Source organism: Salvelinus fontinalis, chromosome 3 (genome assembly GCF_029448725.1).
Source record: "Salvelinus fontinalis isolate EN_2023a chromosome 3, ASM2944872v1, whole genome shotgun sequence".
NCBI lineage: Eukaryota > Metazoa > Chordata > Actinopteri > Salmoniformes > Salmonidae > Salvelinus > Salvelinus fontinalis.
This window is the reverse complement of record NC_074667.1, coordinates 71,684,779-71,704,916: the sequence shown is the minus strand read 5'-3', so window position 1 is coordinate 71,704,916 and position 20,138 is coordinate 71,684,779. Positions and strand designations below refer to the sequence as shown.

General features: G+C 43.4%; 1 protein-coding gene across 2 annotated transcripts in view; it reads left to right on the top strand.

Moving 5' to 3' along the window:
• Window positions 1-20,138, top strand: part of LOC129851384 (macrophage-stimulating protein receptor-like) — a 31,520-nt gene that overhangs the window by 5,972 nt on the left and 5,410 nt on the right. The window contains exons 3-17 of one of the 2 annotated variants that reach the window (XM_055917890.1): window positions 2,712-2,888; window positions 3,189-3,311; window positions 3,506-3,676; window positions 9,009-9,172; window positions 9,298-9,433; window positions 12,321-12,457; window positions 12,629-12,808; window positions 13,645-13,744; window positions 13,866-14,084; window positions 14,385-14,531; window positions 16,042-16,198; window positions 18,460-18,543; window positions 18,643-18,843; window positions 19,096-19,179; window positions 19,325-19,506. In XM_055917890.1, the coding sequence (XP_055773865.1) occupies window positions 2,712-2,888; window positions 3,189-3,311; window positions 3,506-3,676; window positions 9,009-9,172; window positions 9,298-9,433; window positions 12,321-12,457; window positions 12,629-12,808; window positions 13,645-13,744; window positions 13,866-14,084; window positions 14,385-14,531; window positions 16,042-16,198; window positions 18,460-18,543; window positions 18,643-18,843; window positions 19,096-19,179; window positions 19,325-19,506 (2,262 nt within the window). Of the gene's footprint in view, window positions 1-2,711; window positions 2,889-3,188; window positions 3,312-3,505; window positions 3,677-9,008; window positions 9,173-9,297; window positions 9,434-12,320; window positions 12,458-12,628; window positions 12,809-13,644; window positions 13,745-13,865; window positions 14,085-14,384; window positions 14,532-16,041; window positions 16,199-18,459; window positions 18,559-18,642; window positions 18,844-19,095; window positions 19,180-19,324; window positions 19,507-20,138 lie in introns of both variants that reach the window. The other variant, XM_055917889.1, reaches the window with a different exon arrangement.

Below are 20,138 nucleotides of genomic sequence, written 5' to 3'. Positions count from 1 at the left end.
GGAAGATATACTTGTTTTATTGATATTCAACAGTCCTGAATCATAATTACGTCATTAGAGTAACATAAAGGTTGGTTATTTCTATTGCATTGTCCATTACAAGTACCAGTGCTGTGAACGGAGGAAGTCAGGTGTTCCGAGAACAGGGAGGGAGGGAGGGGTGAATGAGTCAGATCCCACCAGTGTATTGCCACACTGTTGTTCTGCTCTGTTGAGTTACAATCATGGCTATTACCATACCATGTGAAAGGGTGGGAACTGTTGATACAGCCTGAGTACTAAACATGAAAGCCCTGCTACAGTACCGTTGTTCCTGAAATCTTAACTATGTAAGTTTAAGGTAGACTTTACATATTGTACGACGCACACCTTATATTTGATCATTACAAATGTTCAAAATGATTGAATGAAGCTGTTTTAAAAAGAATATTATGACTGTGACCAGGTTATGACATGAATTCTAATGAATGAGGATAGGAAATGTAGTGTATGTATAGTTGGAAGAATAGATCTCAACAAACTGCATTCATTTTAAACAATGGTGTTTGACTGTGTGATATCTGCTATCAAGGTGTGGCCTTATCACTGTGACTTTCAAACATTCCACCTTTTTTGAGCTCATAGAACCATACGGACACCTGCAGGGACGGTGTGCCAACTCTGAGGTTATAAATGGAGTTGGTAAAAGTGACGGAATGTGAAGGGGAGGGAGTGTATCCCTGTGCCTGGCTCCTACGTGTTCAATATGAGAGAGAGAGAGAGAGAGAGAGAGAGAGAGAGAGAGAGAGAGAGAGCAGCGTGGGTTACTGTTTATAAGACGGGTTACTGTTTATAAGAAGGGTTACTGTTTATAAGAAGGGTTACTGTTTATAAGAAGGGTTACTGTTTATAAGACGGGTTACTGTTTATAAGAAGGGTTACTGTTTATAAGACGGGTTACTGTTTATAAGAAGGGTTACTGTTTATAAGAAGGGTTACTGTTTATAAGAAGGGTTACTGTTTATAAGACGGGTTACTGTTTATAAGAAGGGTTACTCAACTTAATTCCAGTCATGAGTTATTACTGTCATTGTTGTTTACAACTCAATACTAAAATACACTGTTAGAAAAGTGTACTGCCAGCCATATTGTCAGTGTTTAACATCTCAACTGATTATAGTTGAGTTGTAGGAACATGGAAGATCAGATAAAGATGTGTGTTGAAGACACTTAAAGGAACGGTAAAGAGGCATGTGAGGGCAGGTTAGATAATTGTGCTGTGTTGGAGTAGCTTTATTTATGTTATGCTGGGTGGTGGTGGGGTGTGTGTGTGTGGTGGTGGGGTGTGTGGTGGTGGTTGGGTGTGTGTGTGGTGGTGGGGTGTGTGTGTGTGTGGTATTTGGGTGCGGGTGTATGTGTGTGGTGGCGGTGGGGTGTGTGTGTGTGGTGGTGGTGATGGTGGTGGTGGTGTGTGTGTGTGTGTGTGTGTGTGTGTGTGTGTGTGTGTGTGTGTGTGTGTGTGTGTGTGTGTGTGTGTGTGTGTGTGTGTGTGTGTGTGTGTGTGTGTGTGTGTGTGTGTGTGTGTGTGTGTGTGTGTGGTGCAGTGTGTATGGTGGTGGGGTGTGTGTGTATGTGTGTGTGGTGGTGGGGTGTGTGGTGGTGGGGTGTGTGTGTGTGGTGGTGGGGTGTGTGTGGTGGTGGGGTGTGTGTGTGTGGTGTTGGGGTGTGTGTGTGTGTGTGGTGGTGGGGTGTGTGTGTGTGGTGTTGGGGTGTGTGTGTGTGGTGGTGGGGTGTGTGTGTGTGTGTGGTGGTGGGGTGTGTGTGGTGGTGGTGGGGTGTGTGTGTGTGTGGTGGTGGGGTGTGTGTGTGGTGGTGGGGGTGTGTGTGGTGGTGGGGTGTGTGTGTGGTGGTGGGGTGTGTGTGGTTGTGGTGGGGTGTGTGTGTGTGGTGGTGGGGTGTGTGTGTGTGGTGGTGGGGTGTGTGTGTGTGGTGGTGGGGTGTGTGTGGTGGTGGTGGGGTGTGTGTGTGTGGTGGTGGGGTGTGTGTGTGTGGTGGTGGGGTGTGTGTGTGTGGTGGTGGGGTGTGTGTGTGTGGTGGTGGGGTGTGTGTGTGTGTGGTGGTGGGGTGTGTGTGTTTTGGTGGGGTGTGTGTGTGTGGTGGTGGGGTGTGTGTGTGTGTGGTGGTGGGGTGTGTGTGTGTGGTGGTGGGGTGTGTGTGTGTGGTGGTGGGGTGTGTGTGGTGGTGGGGCACAAAATAATCAGAAACACAACCAAAACAAACAGCAAATGCATCCAACCATTTTGTAGAGTCACAAGCCTGATGTAATCATTGCGTGCTATGAATATGGAACCTCATGCTTAACTTTGTACTACTTTAATACACATATAAGTGGATTTGTCACAGTACATTTGATCCACTAAAATGGGGGGAGACTATGTACAAAAGTGCTGCAATTTCTGGATGACAATACCCTCAATTTAAGCTGACAGTCTACACTTTAACCTCGTAGTCATTGTATCATTTCAAATCCAAAGTTCTGGAGGACAGAGACAAAACAACAACAAATGTGTCACTGTCCCAATACATTTGGAGCTCACTGTATGTAAAGTAAAATAAACCATAGGATCCACCAACGTAATAAACCTCATCTAAAAAGGAAAATGGAAAAGGTGTGAAATGACCAGTCATGTTTGAATAGTTAATCAGTATGAGTAATCTCTGTGTGTCTGCAGAGCTCCGACAACAACGCTACATGCATGGCCAAGTCCACCCTGGTGTCTAAGCCATACTACAGGTTGGACCTCTTCAACAGGTACATGAACAACATCCTGCTCACCTCAGTACTGGTCACCATCATCGGGAACAACACTGTGGCACACATTGGCACCAAGGACGGCAGGCTGCTGCAGGTGTGTGTGGTACAGTACAGTACACTCACTGAGACATCTGGTGGGAGAATATGACATTACAGTCTACTTCATGAATGCAGACAGTGAAAGTGGGGGTAGATGGAGTTATATTTCAAAGTTTTACCATATGCATGACTGTCTTTTCTCAAGTGTAAACATGATATAATCAGTGTTCTCCAATGACAATCATTAACTCTCTCAACATTGTAACAAACCTAAGTAGAACATATCACAAGTCAATTCCTTTCATAGGTCTGCCATGACTTAATGATATAACTGTAGTGACTTTGACTGTTGTAGCTCATCCTGAAGAGGTCAAATCCCATCATCTTTGCCAACTATTCTCTGGGAGAGGACAATGAGGTGTCCAGGAAAGCTGCTGTGCAATCTAACGAGTCCTTGCTCTTTGTGGTTGGAAATAAGGTGCCTTTTCAATTCAATCATAAATACTTACTGGTATTCCCTTGTTTTTTACTTGTGACTTATTTTGGGAGTGTGACTCTTTCTTTTCTCTCTCTTGTTCTCTCTCTCTCTCTATCTCTCTCTTTCTCTCTCTCTCTGTCTTTGTCTTTCTCTCTTCTCTCATTTCTCTCTTGCGCTCTCTCTCTCTGTGCCAGATGTTCAGTGTGTCTCCTAAAGGACCAGGATGTAAACACTTCCTGACCTGCTCCACATGTCTGATGGCGCCCAGGTTCATAGGGTGTGGCTGGTGTTCGGGGGTGTGCTCCAGGCAGGAGGAGTGCCTCATACAGTGGAAGAGTGAGTCCTGTCCTCCCGTCATCACAAAGGTAAGAGTGCTGGGGGCTGAAGTAGGGGGTCAGATGACCCAGTAGAGGGAGGGTCTTGTCTTTTCATCTGATCATAAATGTCCGAACCACGACCACCAAACACGTAGGCCGAAGAAACCAAGACATTATCAATAGGATATTGAAACTGAGTATAGTGCCTTCAGAAAGTATTCACACATCTTGACTTTATCCACATTTTGTTGTGTTACAGCCTGAATTTAAAATGGCTTACATTGAGATCTAGTGTAATTGGCCTAGACACAATACCCCATAATGTCAAAGTGGAATCATGTTTTTATAACTGTTTACAAATTAGTGAAACGAACAGCTGAAATCAATAAGTATTCAACCCCTTTGTTATGGCAAGCCTAAATAATTTCAGGAGTAATAATTTGCTTAACAAGTCACAATGGACTCACTTTGTGTGCAATAATCAGGATTTTTGAATGACTACTGCATCTCTGTACCGCACACATATAACACACATATAATTACAGTATCTGTAAGGTCCCTCAGTCAATCAGTGAATCAGTGAATTTCAAACACAGAATCAAAAACCAGGGAGGTTTTCCTATGCCTCGCAAAAAGAGCACCTGTTTATGGGTAAAAAAAGAAGAAGTAGAGATTGAATATCCATTTGACCATAGTGAAATTATTAATTACACTTTGCATTGTATATCAATACACACAGTCACTACAAAGATACAGGAGTCCTTCCTAACTCAGTTGCCGGAGAGGAAGGAAACCACACAAGGATTTCACCATGAGGCCAATGGTGACTTTTAAACAGTTACAGAGTTAAATGGCTGTGATAGGAGAAAACTGAGGATATATCAACAACATTGTAGTTACTCCAGAATACTAACCTAAATGACAGAGTGAAAAGAAGGAAGCCTGTAGAGAATATTTTTTCCTTCTCCAAAACATGCATCCTGTTTGCAATAAGGCACAAAAGTAAAACTGCAAAGAATGTAGCATAGAAATTCACTTTATTTCCTGAATAAAAAGTGTTATTTTTGGGGCAAATCCAACACAACACATCACCGAGTACCACCCTTCATATTTTCAAGCATGGTGATGGCTGCATTATGTTATGGGTATGCTTGTCATCTGCAAAGACGAGGGAGTTTTTAGGATAAAAAGAAACAGAATAGAGCTAAGCACAGGCAAAATCCTACGGGAAACCTTCTTCAGTCTGCTTTCCAACAGACACTGGGAGATAAATAGCCAAATACTGTGTACACTGGAGTTGCTTTCCAAGACGACATTGAATGTTCCTGAGTCACCTAGTTATAGTTTTGACTTAAATCGGCTTGAAAATGGCTGTCTAGCAATGATCAACAACCAACTTGACAGAGCTTGAAGAATTAAAAAAATAATAATATGCAATATTGTACAATCCAGGTTTGCAAAGCTCTTAAGCCTTGTTTTACATTTACATTTACATTTAAGTCATTTAGCAGACGCTCTTATCCAGAGCGACTTACAAATGGGTGCATTCACCTTATGATATCCAGTGGAACAGCCACTTTACAATAGTGCATCTAAATCTTTTAAGGGGGGGGGGGGGGATCAGGAGGATTACTTTATCCTAACCTATGTATTCCTTAAAGAGGTGGGGTTTCAGGTGTCTCCGGAAGGTGGTGATTGACTCCGCTGTCCTGGCGTCGTGGGGGAGTTTGTTCCACCATTGGGATGCCAGAGCAGCGAACAGTTTTGACTGGGCTGAGCGGGGGTAGGGAGGCGAGCAGGCCAGAGGTGGATGAACGCAGTGCCCTTGTTTGGGTGTAGGGCCTGATCAGAGCCTGAAGGTACGGAGGTGCCGTTCCCCTCACAGCTCCGTAGGCAAGCACCATGGTCTTGTAGCGGATGCGAGCTTCAACTGGAAGCCAGTGGAGAGAGCGGAGGAGCGGGGTCACGTGAGAGAACCTGGGAAGGTTGGACACCAGACGGGCTGCGGCGTTCTGGATGAGTTGTAGGGGTTTAATGGCACAGGCAGGGAGCCCAGCCAACAGCGAGTTGCAGTAATCCAGACGGGAGATGACAAGTGCCTGGATTAGGACATGCGCTGCTTCCTGTGTGAGGCAGGGTCGTACTCTGCGGATGTTGTAGAGCATGAACCTACATGAACCGCCTTGATGTTAGTTGAGAATGACAGGGTGTTGTCCAGGATCACGCCAAGGTTCTTAGCGCTCTGGGAGGAGGACACAATGGAGTTGTCAACCGTGATGGCGAGATCATGGAACGGGCAGTCCTTCCCCGGGAGGAAGAGCAGCTCCGTCTTGCCGAGGTTCAGCTTGAGGTGGTGATCCGTCATCCACACTGATATGTCTGCCAGACATGCAGAGATGCGATTCGCCACCTGGTTATCAGAAGGGGGAAAGGAGAAGATTAATTGTGTGTCGTCTGCATAGCAATGACAGGAGAGACCATGTGAGGTTATGACAGAGCCAAGTGACTTGGTGTATAGCGAGAATAGGAGAGGGCCTAGAACAGAGCCCTGGGGGACACCAGTGGTGAGAGCACGTGGTGAGGAGACAGATTCTCGCCACGCCACCTGGTAGGAGCGACCTGTCAGGTAGGACGCAATCCAAGAGTGGGCCGCGCCGGAGATGCCCAACTTGGAGAGGGTGGAGAGGAGGATCTGATGGTTCACAGTATCAAAGGCAGCCGATAGGTCTAGAAGGATGAGAGCAGAGGAGAGAGAGTTAGCTTTAGCAGTGCGGAGCGCCTCCGTGACACAGAGAAGAGCAGTCTCAGTTGAATGACTAGTCTTGAAACCTGACTGATTTGGATCAAGAAGGTCATTCTGAGAGAGATAGCAGGAGAGCTGGCCAAGGACGGCATGTTCAAGAGTTTTGGAGAGGACAGAAAGAAGGGATACTGGTCTGTAGTTGTTGACATCGGAGGGATCGAGTGTAGGTTTTTTCAGAAGGGGTGCAACTCTCGCTCTCTTGAAGACAGAAGGGACGTAGCCAGCGGTCAAGGATGAGTTGATGAGCGAGGTGAGGTAAGGGAGAAGGTCTCCGGAAATGGTCTGGAGAAGAGAGGAGGGGATATGGTCAAGCGGGCAGGTTGTTGGGCGGCCGGCCGTCACAAGACGCGAGATTTCATCTGGAGAGAGAGGGCAGAAAGAGGTCAGAGCACAGGGTAGGGCAGTGTGAGCAGAACCAGCGGTGTCGTTTGACTTAGCAAACGAGGATCGGATGTCGTCGGCCTTCTTTTCAAAATGGTTGACGAAGTCATCTGCAGAGAGGGAGGAGGGGGGGGGGCAGGATTCAGGAGGGAGGAGAAGGTGGCAAAGAGCTCCCTAGGGTTAGAGGCAGATGCTTGGAATTTAGAGTGGTAGAAAGTGGCTTTAGCAGCAGAGACAGAAGACGAAAATGTAGAGAGGAGGGAGTGAAAGGATGCCAGGTCCGCAGGGAGGCGAGTTTTCCTCCATTTCCGCTCGGCTGCCCGGAGCCCTGTTCTGTGAGCTCGCAATGAGTCATCGAGCCACGGAGCAGGAGGGGAGGACCGAGCCGGCCTGGAGGATAGGGGACATAGAGAGTCAAAGGATGCAGAAAGGGAGGAGAGGAGGGTTTAGGAGGCAGAATCAGGAGATAGGTTGGAGAAGGTTTGAGCAGAGGGAAGAGATGATAGGATGGAAGAGGAGAGAGTAGCGGGGGAGAGAGAGCGAAGGTTGGGACGGCGCGATACCATCCGAGTAGGGGCAGTGTGGGAAGTGTTGGATGAGAGCGAGAGGGAAAAGGATACAAGGTAGTGGTCGGAGACTAGGAGGGGAGTTGCAATGAGGTTAGTGGAAGAACAGCATCTAGTAAAGATGAGGTCAAGCGTATTGCCTGCCTTGTGAGTAGGGGGGGAAGGTGAGAGGGTGAGGTCAAAAGAGGAGAGGAGTGGAAAGAAGGAGGTAGAGAGAAATGAGTCAAAGGTAGACGTGGGGAGGTTAAAGTCACCCAGAACTGTGAGAGGTGAGCCGTCCTCAGGAAAGGAGCTTATCAAGGCATCAAGCTCATTGATGAACTCTCCAAGGGAACCTGGAGGGCGATAAATGATAAGGATGTTAAGCTTGAAAGGGCTGGTAACTGTGACAGCATGGAATTCAAAGGAGGCGATAGACAGATGGGTAAGGGGAGAAAGAGAGAATGACCACTTGGGAGAGATGAGGATCCCAGTGCCACCACCCCGCTGACCAGAAGCTCTCGGGGGGGTGCGAGAACACGTGGGCAGGCGAGGAGAGAGCAGTAGGAGTAGCAGTATTATCTGTGGTGATCCATGTTTCCGTCAGTGCCAAGAAGTTGAGGGACTGGAGGGACGCATAGGCTGAGATGAACTCTGCCTTTTTGGCCGCAGATCGGCAGTTCCAGAGTAATGACGTGTGTGTCTGCAGTTATGTAGGCTGATTGGTGGTAGTGCTTGTGCTTCCTATCCCTCAGAAGTTATGTAGCATGCTAAGGTGACAACATTGTCTGCCATGGTCGTTTCTCAGTTGCTTTGAATGTTCAAAATCTGCCTTCAGAAAGAACACTTTTAACGCCTTAAAGGATAACATGATCCAACTTTCAAAACAAGTCCTTTCTGGCTTGCCACAGCAGCCAACTAGCTAGCTAGGTAGTTGTTTAGCTTTCTAGCACATTCACTCATTTGTTTGGAAACAATTAACAAGCTAGTTAGCTACCACATGTTGTTGTCAAACTAGCAACAGAGTAGCTAGCAAGCAAGGAGAGCTGCTGAATAACAGTCTAAATCCCACTTGAGGGCAAATAAATCAGATTTGAATGTTCAGACACAAGTCACATAGCCAGGAATCAGATTTGTATCTTAATTTATGTAAACCACCTACGAAGGTGGTTTGAAATGTGGCTTGAAATATCTTATTCCATGTGCTTTTTGGCTGTTCAGGGTGCAGGAAAAAGAACAGATTCAAATCAGATATGCAAATCAATAGGATTTGAGTCACTTCAAAATGATGACTTGAGAGACTTACCCAGAAAGACTCACAGGTGTAATCACTGCTGAACGTGATTCTAGCATGTATTGACTAAGGGGTGTGAATACTTACTTAAAATAGATATTTCTGTATTCCATGTTCAATAAATGCAAACATTTCTAAAAACATGTTTTCACTTTGCCATTATGGGGTATTGTTTGTAGATGATGGGTGAGAAAACAATTTTACATTTCATCAATGTTGAATTCAGGCTGTAACACAACAAAATGTGTAATAAGTCAAGGTGTATGAATACTTTCTGAAGGCGCTGTAGTTAAGCATTTAAGGAAATTAGCTAAGCATTTGAGGAGTCTTTCTGATGGTATTGCATTGGGGATCCAGTTTTTCCCAAAGACGGCTCCCCCTGATGGTGAGACAGAGCTAAGGCTGTGTGGCTCGGAGTTCCAGTCTCCTCTACGACCAGCCATCATCAGCGAGGAGACCCACCTGGTGCGAGTGGGAGCGACTCCCTGCACTGTGCTGTCAGAGAAGAGCAATAGTACACAGTGAGTAACACACACAGACAGACAGAATGCATAGAGACATATAAACTCAACCCAAATCAGCTCTGTGAAACAATTTTATGCTGAGGCTATAGGCATCACTGATCTTTCTCGCTGACCCTTCCTAGGCTGGTGTGTAGCATTCACCCTAAGGTTCCGGGTCCATCCCAGGATCTCAACATCACTGTGGCAGTGCATGAGGGGAAGGTGGAGGGACGCTACTCAGTTGAAGGCCAGGCCCAAATGATAGGGTTCACTTTTGTGGTGAGGAGGATTACATTTATTTGATTGTTGACACAGTAAAAACAGAATTTGCATTAGAGAGGCTTACATTAAATAAAACCCTCTGTGTTCTATTAGATATATAACTCCCAATCCATGATAAGGCAGAGGATGTAAATCCAGAAATAACTGACACCCTTAACATAGAACTTCAGTCAGTTTTAGAATAAGAATCTAGCATTAGGCTGGTGCTAAATATCTCAAAAACTAAAATCATCGTTTTTGAGACAAATCACTCACTCAACCCTAAATCTAATCTAGATCTATTATTGAATAATGTGGTGATTGAGCAAGTTGAGTAGATTAAACTGCTGGGTGTAACCCTAGATAGCAAGATGTCATGGTCAAAACATATAGACTCAATGGTTGCTAAAATGGTAAGAGGTTTGTCCATGATAAGGCAATGCTCTGCTTTCTTGACAACTAAATCAACCCAGGCAGGTCCTACAGGCCCTCGTTTTGTTACACATGGACTACTGCCCAGTTGTGTGGTCATGTGCGTCAAAGAAGGACATAGGAAAATTGCAGTTGGTCCAGAACAGAACAGCACATATTTCACTTAGATGTACATGGAGGGTGAATGTCAGTGGTATGCATGTCGAGGAGAGATTGAAGGCATCACTACTGGTCTTTGTGTGAGGTGTTGATGTGTTAAAGGTACTGAACTCTCTGTTCAATCAGTTGGCACACAGTTAGGACACTCATCAGTACCACACAAGACATGCAGCCAGAGGTCCCTTCACAGTCCCCAGTTCCAGAACAGAGGCTGGGAAACACACATTATTAAATAAAGCCATGTGTTAAATATAGGTTAAATAAAAAAAATAAAAAAAAGAGTACATGTAACTCTCTGCCACCCCAGGTAACTTAAGCTAGCAATAAAACCAGATTAAAAAAAAACAGATAAAAGAACATTCAATTCTACGGGATCAGTGTCCCTCCTCCGGGACAGTTGAGCTAACGTGCGCTAATGTGATTAGCATGACGTTGTAAGTAACAAGAACATTTCCCAGGACATAGACATGTCTTATATGGGCAGAAAGCTTAAATTCTTGTTACTCTAACTGCACTGTCCAATTTACAGTAGCTATTACAGTGAAAAAAAACCATACTATTGTTTGAGGAGAGTGCACAACAACAAAATACTTTTTTCACAGCAACTGGTTTGATATATTCACCTCTGAAGGTAATAATAATAATAATGTACTTACATTCAGTAATCTTGCTCTGATTTGTCATCCTGAGGGTCCTAGAGATACAATGTAGAAAATAGTAAAAATAAAGAAAACCCCTGGAATGAGTAGGTGTGTGCAAACTTTTGATTGGTACTGTATGTATGTAACTGCTAAATTAAAGGAAACAGCTGAGTAAATGAGGGATACAAAGTATATTGAAGGCAGGCGCTTCCACACAGATTTATACCGTGCTTTCGGAAAGTAGTCAGATCCCTTGACTTTTTCAACGTTTTGTTATGTTATAGCCTTATTCTAAAATGGATTAAATTAAAAATAATTGTCATCAATCTACACACAATATCCCATAATGACAAAGTGAAAACAGGTTTTTAGAATGTTTTGCATATGTATTAAAAATGAAAAACAGAAATACCTTATTTACATAAGTATTCAAATCCTTTGCTATTAGACTCAAAATTGATAGTCCACCTGTGGTAAACTCAATTGATTGGACAAGATTTGGAAAGGCACACACCTGTCCATATAAGGTCCCACAGTTGACAGTGCATGTCAAAGCAAAAACCATGAGGTTGAAGGAATTGTCCAAAGAGCTCAGAGACAGGTTTGTGTCGAGGCACAGATCTGGGGAAGGGTACCAAAATATTTCTGTTAGCATTGAAGCTCCCCAAGAACACAGTGGCCTCCATCATTCTTAAATGGAAGAAGTTTGGAGATTGGAGAAACTCCTCTGTGGAGATTGTAGAAACTTCCAGAAGGACAACCATCTCTGCAGCACTCCACCAATCAAGCCTTTATGGTAGAGTGGCCAGACGGAAGCCACTCCTCAGTAAAAGGTACCTGACAGCCTGCTTGGAGTTTGCCAAAAGGCACCTAAAGACTCGCAGACCATGAGAAACAAGATTCTCTGGTCTGATGAAACCAAGATTGAACCCTTTGGCCTGAATGCCAAGCGTCACGTCTGGAGGAAACCTGGCACCATCTCTACGGTGAAGGCATGGTGGTGGTAGCATCATGCTGTGGGAATGTTTTTCAGCGGCAGGGACTGGGATACTATTCAGGGTCAAGGGAAAGTACAGAGAGATCCTTGATGAAAACCTGCTTCAAAGCGCTCAGGACCTCAGATTGGGGTGAAGGTTCACCTTCCAACTGAACAACGACCCTAAGCGCACAGCCAAGACAACGCACGAGTGGCTTCGGGACAAGTCTCTGAATGTCCTTGAGTGGCCCAGCCAGAGAACGGACTTGAACCCAATTGAACATCTCTGTAGGGACCTGAAAATAGCTGTGCAGCGACGCTCCCCATCCAACCTGACAGAGCTTGAGAGGATCTACAGAGAAGAATGGGAGAAACTCCACAAAGAAAGGTGTACCAAGCTTGTAACGTCATACCCTAGAAGACTCGAGGCTGTAATCGCTTCCAAAGGTGCTTCAAGAAAGTACTGAGTGAAGGGTCTGAATACTAATGTAAATGTGATATTTCAGTTTTGTACTTTTGTAATAAAACCTGTTCATTTGGGGTATTGTGTGTAGATTGATGAGGAAAAAAACAATTTTATAAATTTTAGAATAAGGCTGTAACGTATCAAAATGTGGAAAAAGTCAAGGAGTCTGAATACTTTCCGAATGCACTGTATACATATTTAATTCATCCTAATGTCTACTTTTCTATCCAGGAGCCAAGTATCACAGCAATCACTCCTGACTACGGGCCTCAAATAGGGGGAACCTTGGTCACAGTGACAGGGCATCACTTGAATGCTGGGATGATAAAGACTGTGTCTATAGGAGACCAGGACTGCCCCATCAAGAGGTAATTATGGGCATCCACATCTCTCTGTTTTCGTTGGTTTCTGCTGTGTAATTTGCTCTCTCAAGGTCTCTCATTGGAACTAAACAATGTGTCCCTTTCTTTGTATGTATCTGTCTGTATCTACGGTATATTAGTGTTCATAATATTATGTTGTTACGCTGTCTTTGCCAGTGTCACTGAGGGTACTGGGACCATGTCCTCCATAGTCTGCCTGTCCAAAGGGTTGGCAGTGGTGAAGAAGGTGCCTGTCAGGGTTTTCATTGACAAATCCCAAGTGGCTACTACCAAGATGTTTCACTACAAGAAGAACCCTGTGATCACTGTGATACAGCCAGTCTGCAGCTTCAGAAGGTAGGCCATACTTAATCTTGGTTATCCAGAAGTAAAATTCTCACATTGTTGTTACTTCCCGAATCTGTCCACGAGAGATTAGGCCGTACTTTACTCACTGGCCAGCTGGCATCATCTGGGTGCTTCAGGGCATAGCTGACTGACAAATGTGCTGCTTTATAGAACTGTAGAAAACAGTTGAAAAGACAGTTGATAGCAGGCATAGTGTTAGATACAATGACAGAGCAGCCAGTAGTAGCATGTTAATAGCATGTCCTAATAGCATGTCCTAATAGCATGTCCTAATAGCATGTCCTAATAGCATGTCCTAATAGCATGTCCTAATAGCATGTCCTAATAGCATGTCCTAATAGCATGTCCTAATAGCATGTCCTAATAGCATGTCCTAATAGCATGTCCTAATAGCATGTCCTAATAGCATGTCCTAATAGCATGTCCTAATAGCATGTCCTAATAGCATGTCCTAATAGCATGTCCTAATAGCATGTCCTAATAGCATGTCCTAATAGCATGTCCTAATAGCATGTCCTAATAGCATGTCCTAATAGCATGTCCTAATAGCTGAGGGAAAACATGCTGTGCAGGAAATGTTCCACCTCTCTTGAGACAATTAGGTAAATCTAAGTGAAGATTTGGCCAACAGAAATAGACATGCTGAGACCTGTTGTGTGTCCATTTGTGGGGTCTCATTTCAGCAACTGCTACAACTATTTGAAAAATAATAAAGAATAAACTGCAAATAGTGCTGGTTTCCCCTCAATGTACACTCAGCAATAGTGACCACAAACACAAAGTCTGTATTTGTTTGTTTTTATTTGTTGAATCGTGTGATTAAGTGGATCCAAAATCATCATCAAAGGCAGTAATCTGGACTCTGCGTACAACACTGTGATCCGCTACAAATCCCACAACCCCTCACAGAAGCTTCTGCAGCGTGTAAGTTATCTTCTAGGGTTAACAACTCTGGGCCTCATAAACCTAAGATGGGGGTAACATCTATGAAATGTGAGTAAATTATCCCCAGAATACTGTTATTGACACTTTGAATATAACCCAGGTCTGCAACGGCACAGCAACCCCCACACGTATGGAGTGCTTTGCCCCGGTTTTCCCCAGGAATGAGACCGACAAGGGCATCATCACTATCAACATGGACGGGGCCAACAAACTTGTGGTGAAGCGCTTCGAATACCAACCAGACGCCAGCATCACCCCCTTTGAGTACGAAGGCAATGTACTGAGCCTGAGCCCTGGACAGACTGAGGTTTCCCTGCATGTACGTTCACAATCATACACACAGGCATTATCAACCAGCAACGTAGTCAGTCAATCAAGTACAGTAACTCTATTCTACAATTGAACAATTGATTGCTGTGTAAATCTGACCATGACTGTTGTTGTACCAATAGTGTAAGTAGTAGATTTCTTAGGTCCCAGCGGACATAGCTGATTGGTTGAAATGACATCATTACAACCAATTTACAACTAACCCGTTTCGGCCCCTGTAGTAAATAATAACCAGGCTCCAATAAGTACCACAATGAGACAATGAGTCTTGCTCTGCCTTGTTCTGCAGCACAACAAGCTGAGCATGGTGAGTCCCTGTATGGAGATTACAATGAGCATTGGAGGTGTGGACTGTGGTGTCCAAGTACTGGACAACGAACTGACCTGCAGGATCCCCAAGAATCTCGTCATCCCCAGTGAAGGGTCACCTGTCAGGGTGAGCTACTCTACTTACTGTAATGGTTAACCTAATTGAACTTAACCCTTAGTTAACCATTATCATGCCTCTTCTATAGTAAACCAAACTGGGCCATTAGTAACAGCTGTCAGAAAGAAAACAGGTTTTGGGTCAATTCCATTTAAATGAATTGGAATTAGAATTTCAGTTTACTTTGACTGAATTGAAATGGAATTGACCCCCAACCTTCTTATGGATAGGGGGCAGTTTTCAGAAGTTTGGATGAATGAGGTGCCCAAAGTTAACTGCTTGTTACTCAGGCCCAGAAGCAAGGATATGCATATAATTGGTAGTATTGGATAGAAAACACGCTAAAGTTTCCAAAACTGTTACAATAATGTCTGTGAGTATAACAGAACTGATATAACAGGCGAAAACCTGAGGAGAATCCATCCGGGAATTAGTTTTTTTGAGCTCACCACTCATTATAATGCCTGTCTATGGGAATATGAGTGCAATACCTCCCAGATTGCAGTTCCTAGGGTTTCCAGTAGATGTCAACAGTCATTAAAAAGAGTTTTAGGCTTGTTTTTCGAAAAATGAGCTAGAATTTGTAGTTTTTCTAAGAGCTCCCATTTTGGCTGTAGTGTTGTGGTGCCAGAAAAACAAATTATTTCATAAAAAGGTTCTGAAGTGAAAACTAATTTGGCTGCACGTCTATAGCAATGCCTTGGCAAAGACACAGGATTCAGAGATCGGAGTCTCTCGTGTTCCAGTCCTGAGAGCCCCCTCTCGTGCTGTTCCCCTAGTACACTCTGCAAGGACAATGAGTGAGGGCGCACACTTCGTTATTTATCTTCGGTAATGAACATACTATTCTCCATCTTAAATGTTTTCATTTATTTACATATTAGGGTACCTGAGGATTGATTATAAATGTTGTTTCACTTGTTTGGACAAAGTTTATTGGTAACTTTCGGGATTCATTTGTATGCATTTTGAACGAGGGAAACCGGTGGATTACTGAGTCAAACGCGCCAACTAAACTGACATTTTTGGGATATAAAGAATGACTTTTTTGAACAAAAGGACCATTTGTTATGTAGCTGGGACCCTTGTGATTGCAACCAGATGAAGATCTTCAAAGGTAAGTTATTTATTTTATCGCTATTTCTGACTTTCTTGATGCCTCTGCTTGGTTGGAAAATGTATGTAATGCTTTTGTATGCGGGGCGCTGTCCTCAGATAATCGCATGGTGTGCTTTTGCCGTAAAGCCTTTTTGAAATCTGACAAACCGGCTGGATTATCAAGAAGTTAAGCTTTTAAACAATGTAAGATACTTGGATTTTCATGAATGTTTAATATTACGAATTTTGTATTTTGAATTTCACACTCTGCAATTTTACCGGATGTTGTTGAGGTGGGGTGCTAGCGGCACGCCTATCCCAAGTTAATAGCAAGCCATCAATCCATGAGTAAACTGGTACTGAAGTAAAGTGATATAAAAACGATCCAAAGGTCTGAGTGATATCCTGGTTTCTGTCCCAGGTGTCTGTGAATGGGCATGCCTATGAGGTGGGCACTGTGGTCTTCTTCAGCAACACTGTCAACACAGTGGGTGTGGTGATGGGGATCTTTGCTGCATTGTGCGTTGGCGCTGCCCTGGCTTTCATCGCCATGAAATATGTGAGGAAGAAAAAGAAAGGTGAGAACCGTTACTGTCCGTAGGATTTGCTACCATGAGATTACCGTGGGTTTCCGTGGGATTCGCTTTCATCTACCAGTACAGTTATTGGAGCTTAATTTTATAACCCTGTTTCAGGATAACTTTCCTGCAATGTAGGACATTTTAAAGTTGTAGTGTATTTGAGATTTAAATAGGCTTCTGAAGTTTGTAATTTCCACTTTGAAATTTCAGATTTGAGAAAAGTTCATCAACCTATAAAAATATTCCATTAATTATAATCCACTTAACAATATACATTTCCTGTTGCTGCAGAATATTTTTCCTGCTGTAGCAAATGGCTCATATTAAGATCATACATTTGCACTCTTGTAGTATGTTATCTTCAATTTGCTCACATCTACTAGGTATCTGAAGTTGTTTGCTTTGATCTAAGTATGTACAGTACCAGTCAAAAGTTTGGACACACCTACTAGGTCAAGGGTTTTTCTTTATTTGTACTATTTTCTACATTGTAGAATAATAGTGAAGACATCAAAACTATGAAAGAACACATATGGAATCATGTAGTAACCAAAAAAGTGTTAAACAAATCTAAATATATTTTATTTTTATATTCTTCAAAGTAGCCACCCTTTGCCTTGATGACATCTTTGCACACTCTTGGAATTGTCTCAACCAGCTACACCTGGAATGCTTTTCCATAGGTCTTGAAGGAGTTCCTACATATGCTGAGCACTTGTTGGCTGCTTTTCCTTCACTCTGCAAGTCCAATTCATCCCAAACCATCTCAATTGGGTTGATGTCAGGTGATTGTGGAGGCCAGGTCATCTGATGCAGCACTCCATCACTCTCCTTCTTGGTCAAATAGCCCTTACACAGCCTGGAGGTGTGTTGGGTCATTGTCCTATTGAAAAACAAATGATAGTCCCACTAAGCCCAAACCAGATGGGATGGCATATTGCTGCACAATGCTGTGGCAGCCATGCTGGTTAATTGTGCCTTGAATACTAAATAAATCACAGACACTGTCACCAGCAAAGCACCATCACACCTCCTCATCCATGCTTCACGGTGGGAACCACACATGTGGAGATCATCCATTCACCTACTCTGTGTCTCACAAAGACACTGCAGTTGGAACCAAAAATCTCAAATGTGGACTCTTCAGACCAAAGGACAGATTTCCACCGGTTTAATGTCCATTGCTTCTGTTTCTTGGACCAAGCAAGTCTCTCCTTTATTAGTGGTTTCTTTGCAGCAATTCGACCATGAAAGCATGATTCACCCAGTCTCCTCTGAAGAGTTGATGTGGAGATTTGTCTCTTACTGGAACACTGTGAAGCATTTGTTTGGGCTGCAATTTCTGTGGCTGGTAACTCCAATGAACTTATCCTCTGCAGCAGAGGTAACTATGGGTATTTCTTTCCTGTGTCGATCCTCATGAGAGCCAGTTTCATCATAGCGCTTGCTGGTTTTTGCGACTGCACTGAAATTTCTCAGATTGACTAACCTTCATGTCTTAAAGTATTGATGGACTGTCGTTTCTCTTTGCTTATTTGAGCTGTTCTTGCCATAATGATGGACTTGGTCTTTTACCAAATAGGGATATCTTCTGTATACCACCCCTACGTTGTCACAACACAACTGATTGGCTCAAATGCATTAGGAAGGAAAGAAATTCCACAAATGTACTTTTAATAAGGCACACCTGTTAATTGAAATGCATTCCAGGTGACTACAGTACCTCATGAAGCTGGTTGAAAGAATGCCAAGAGTGTGCAAAGCTGTCGTCAAGGCAAAATGTGGCTACTTTGAAGAGTCTAAAATCTAAAATATAATTTATCTGTTTAACACTTTTTTGGGTTACTACATGATTCCATATGTGTTATTTCATATTTTTTATGTATTCACTATTATTCTACATTGTAGAAAATAGTAAAAAATAAAGAAAAACCCTGGAATGAGTAGGTGTGTCCAAACTTTTGACTTGTACTGTATATTACTGGATCTATATACTATTTGCCTCATGGCTCAAAGTGAACTCTTCCGCTGCTCAATGTTCACTACATACTTCACACTGAGCCTGCCATAGTTGAAGTTGTTTCTGGGGTTGTCAAAATGAGGGCTGTTGTACAAAACAAATTCATAAGCCATTGGATCATCTCGAACCAATCAACGCCAATGCCAAATTTTCAAACGCCTCTTTACCCATGTGTGTTCTGTGTCCAAACTTTTGACTGGTACTGTATATGACAATGTCATTAATTGTGTTGATTTAGAAATTTCAGCCAATGTAGAGACTCGTTTAGCAAGGATGTCCGTCCGCAGAAGAATAAGCAGCAACCCTGACCTATCCCCCACAGGTGACTATAGACGAGGTGAGACCCTTGATGTGATCATTGATTATGATTCATCAATCTTGTTATTCATATTCATTCATCAATGTTTCCTCTGTACTCCAGACCTGTCCTACCAGCCGAGCCAGACGACAGGCTCAGGAGGGATAACCTTCCATGGCCTGGTCTACACTGCCACCTTTGACCCCTTGGCCGTGCCTCTGATCACAGTGGACACCCTGAAACCTGAGCTCCTGGAGGAGGTCAGAGACGTCCTGATCCCAGCCGACACGGTCAACATTCACCGCAACCAGATCATTGGCAAAGGTATGGATAGACCGGTCCCAGAATTGTTGGTGCTGTCTTGCCGACTCCTATTGTCATTGTCACGCCAAACTAATCGGGACCTTCTCAGATACTGAGAGGAGATACATGTTTCTGGTAGTCAGCTTCAATTCATTACTCCATCCATTTCTATTTCCACTCAATCACATGTTCATCTTTTTTTCATTTACAAGTATGTAACTAGACTAGAGCAATATCCCCCAAAAACACTGATGTCATTTTGTTGTTATTCAGGTAATTTTGGGACTGTGTACCATGGCTACCTAACAGACAACAAGAACCAACAGTTAATCCACTGTGCTGTTAAAGCATTGAACAGTAAGTTGATTATTTACATTTTGAGCCCTCTTGCCATAAACAACTATGCTAGTCATTCGCTGAGTGTATATCCTGCTAGTTTCATGTAGAACAATGCTCTCTCTCGCGCTCTCTCTCGCACTCTCTCGCTCGCTCTCACTCTCAGGGATCACGGCCCTGGAGGAGGTGGAGCAATTCCTGAGAGAGGGCATCCTGATGAAGGAGTTCCACCACACCAATGTTCTGTCCCTGCTGGGCATTCTTCTGCCTCAGGAGGGGCTCCCCCTGGTGGTGCTGCCCTATATGAAATATGGAGACCTGCGCCACTTTATACGCTGTGAAAGGAGGGTAAGTCAGCCTTTAGGGCCTTTCTTTGTCAAAGTAAAGGGACAGAATCGCCAGATTTAACTGATACTTAACCTTTTTCACCAGTGTACTGAAGATTACTAGTGCTTTGGTTTTATTAACTCTTAAGTATCCACCCCTTTTTAAAAATGTTCACCTAAAATTACATCCCAAGTCTAACTGCCTGTAGCTCAGGACCTGAAGTAACCATGTGAAAGGAAACACTTTGAAGTCTGTGGAAATGTGAAATGAAATTAGGAGAATATATATCACATCTGGAAAAAGATAATACAAAGAAAAAAACATGCGTTTTTGTATTATTTCGTACCATCACCTTTGAAATGCAAGAGAATGGCCATTATATATTAATCCAGCCCAGGTGCAATTTAGATTTTGGCCACTAGATGGCAGCAGTGTATGTGCAAAGGTTTAGACTGATCCAATGAACCATTGCATTTCTGTTTAAACATTTGTATCAAGACTGCCCACATGTGCCTAATTAATTTATTAATCACTTTTCAAGTACATAAGTACATAACTCTCCTCAAACAATAGTATGGTTTTCTTTCACTGTAATAGCTACTGTAAATTGGACAGTGCAGTTAGATTAACAAGAATTTAAGCTTTCTGCCAAT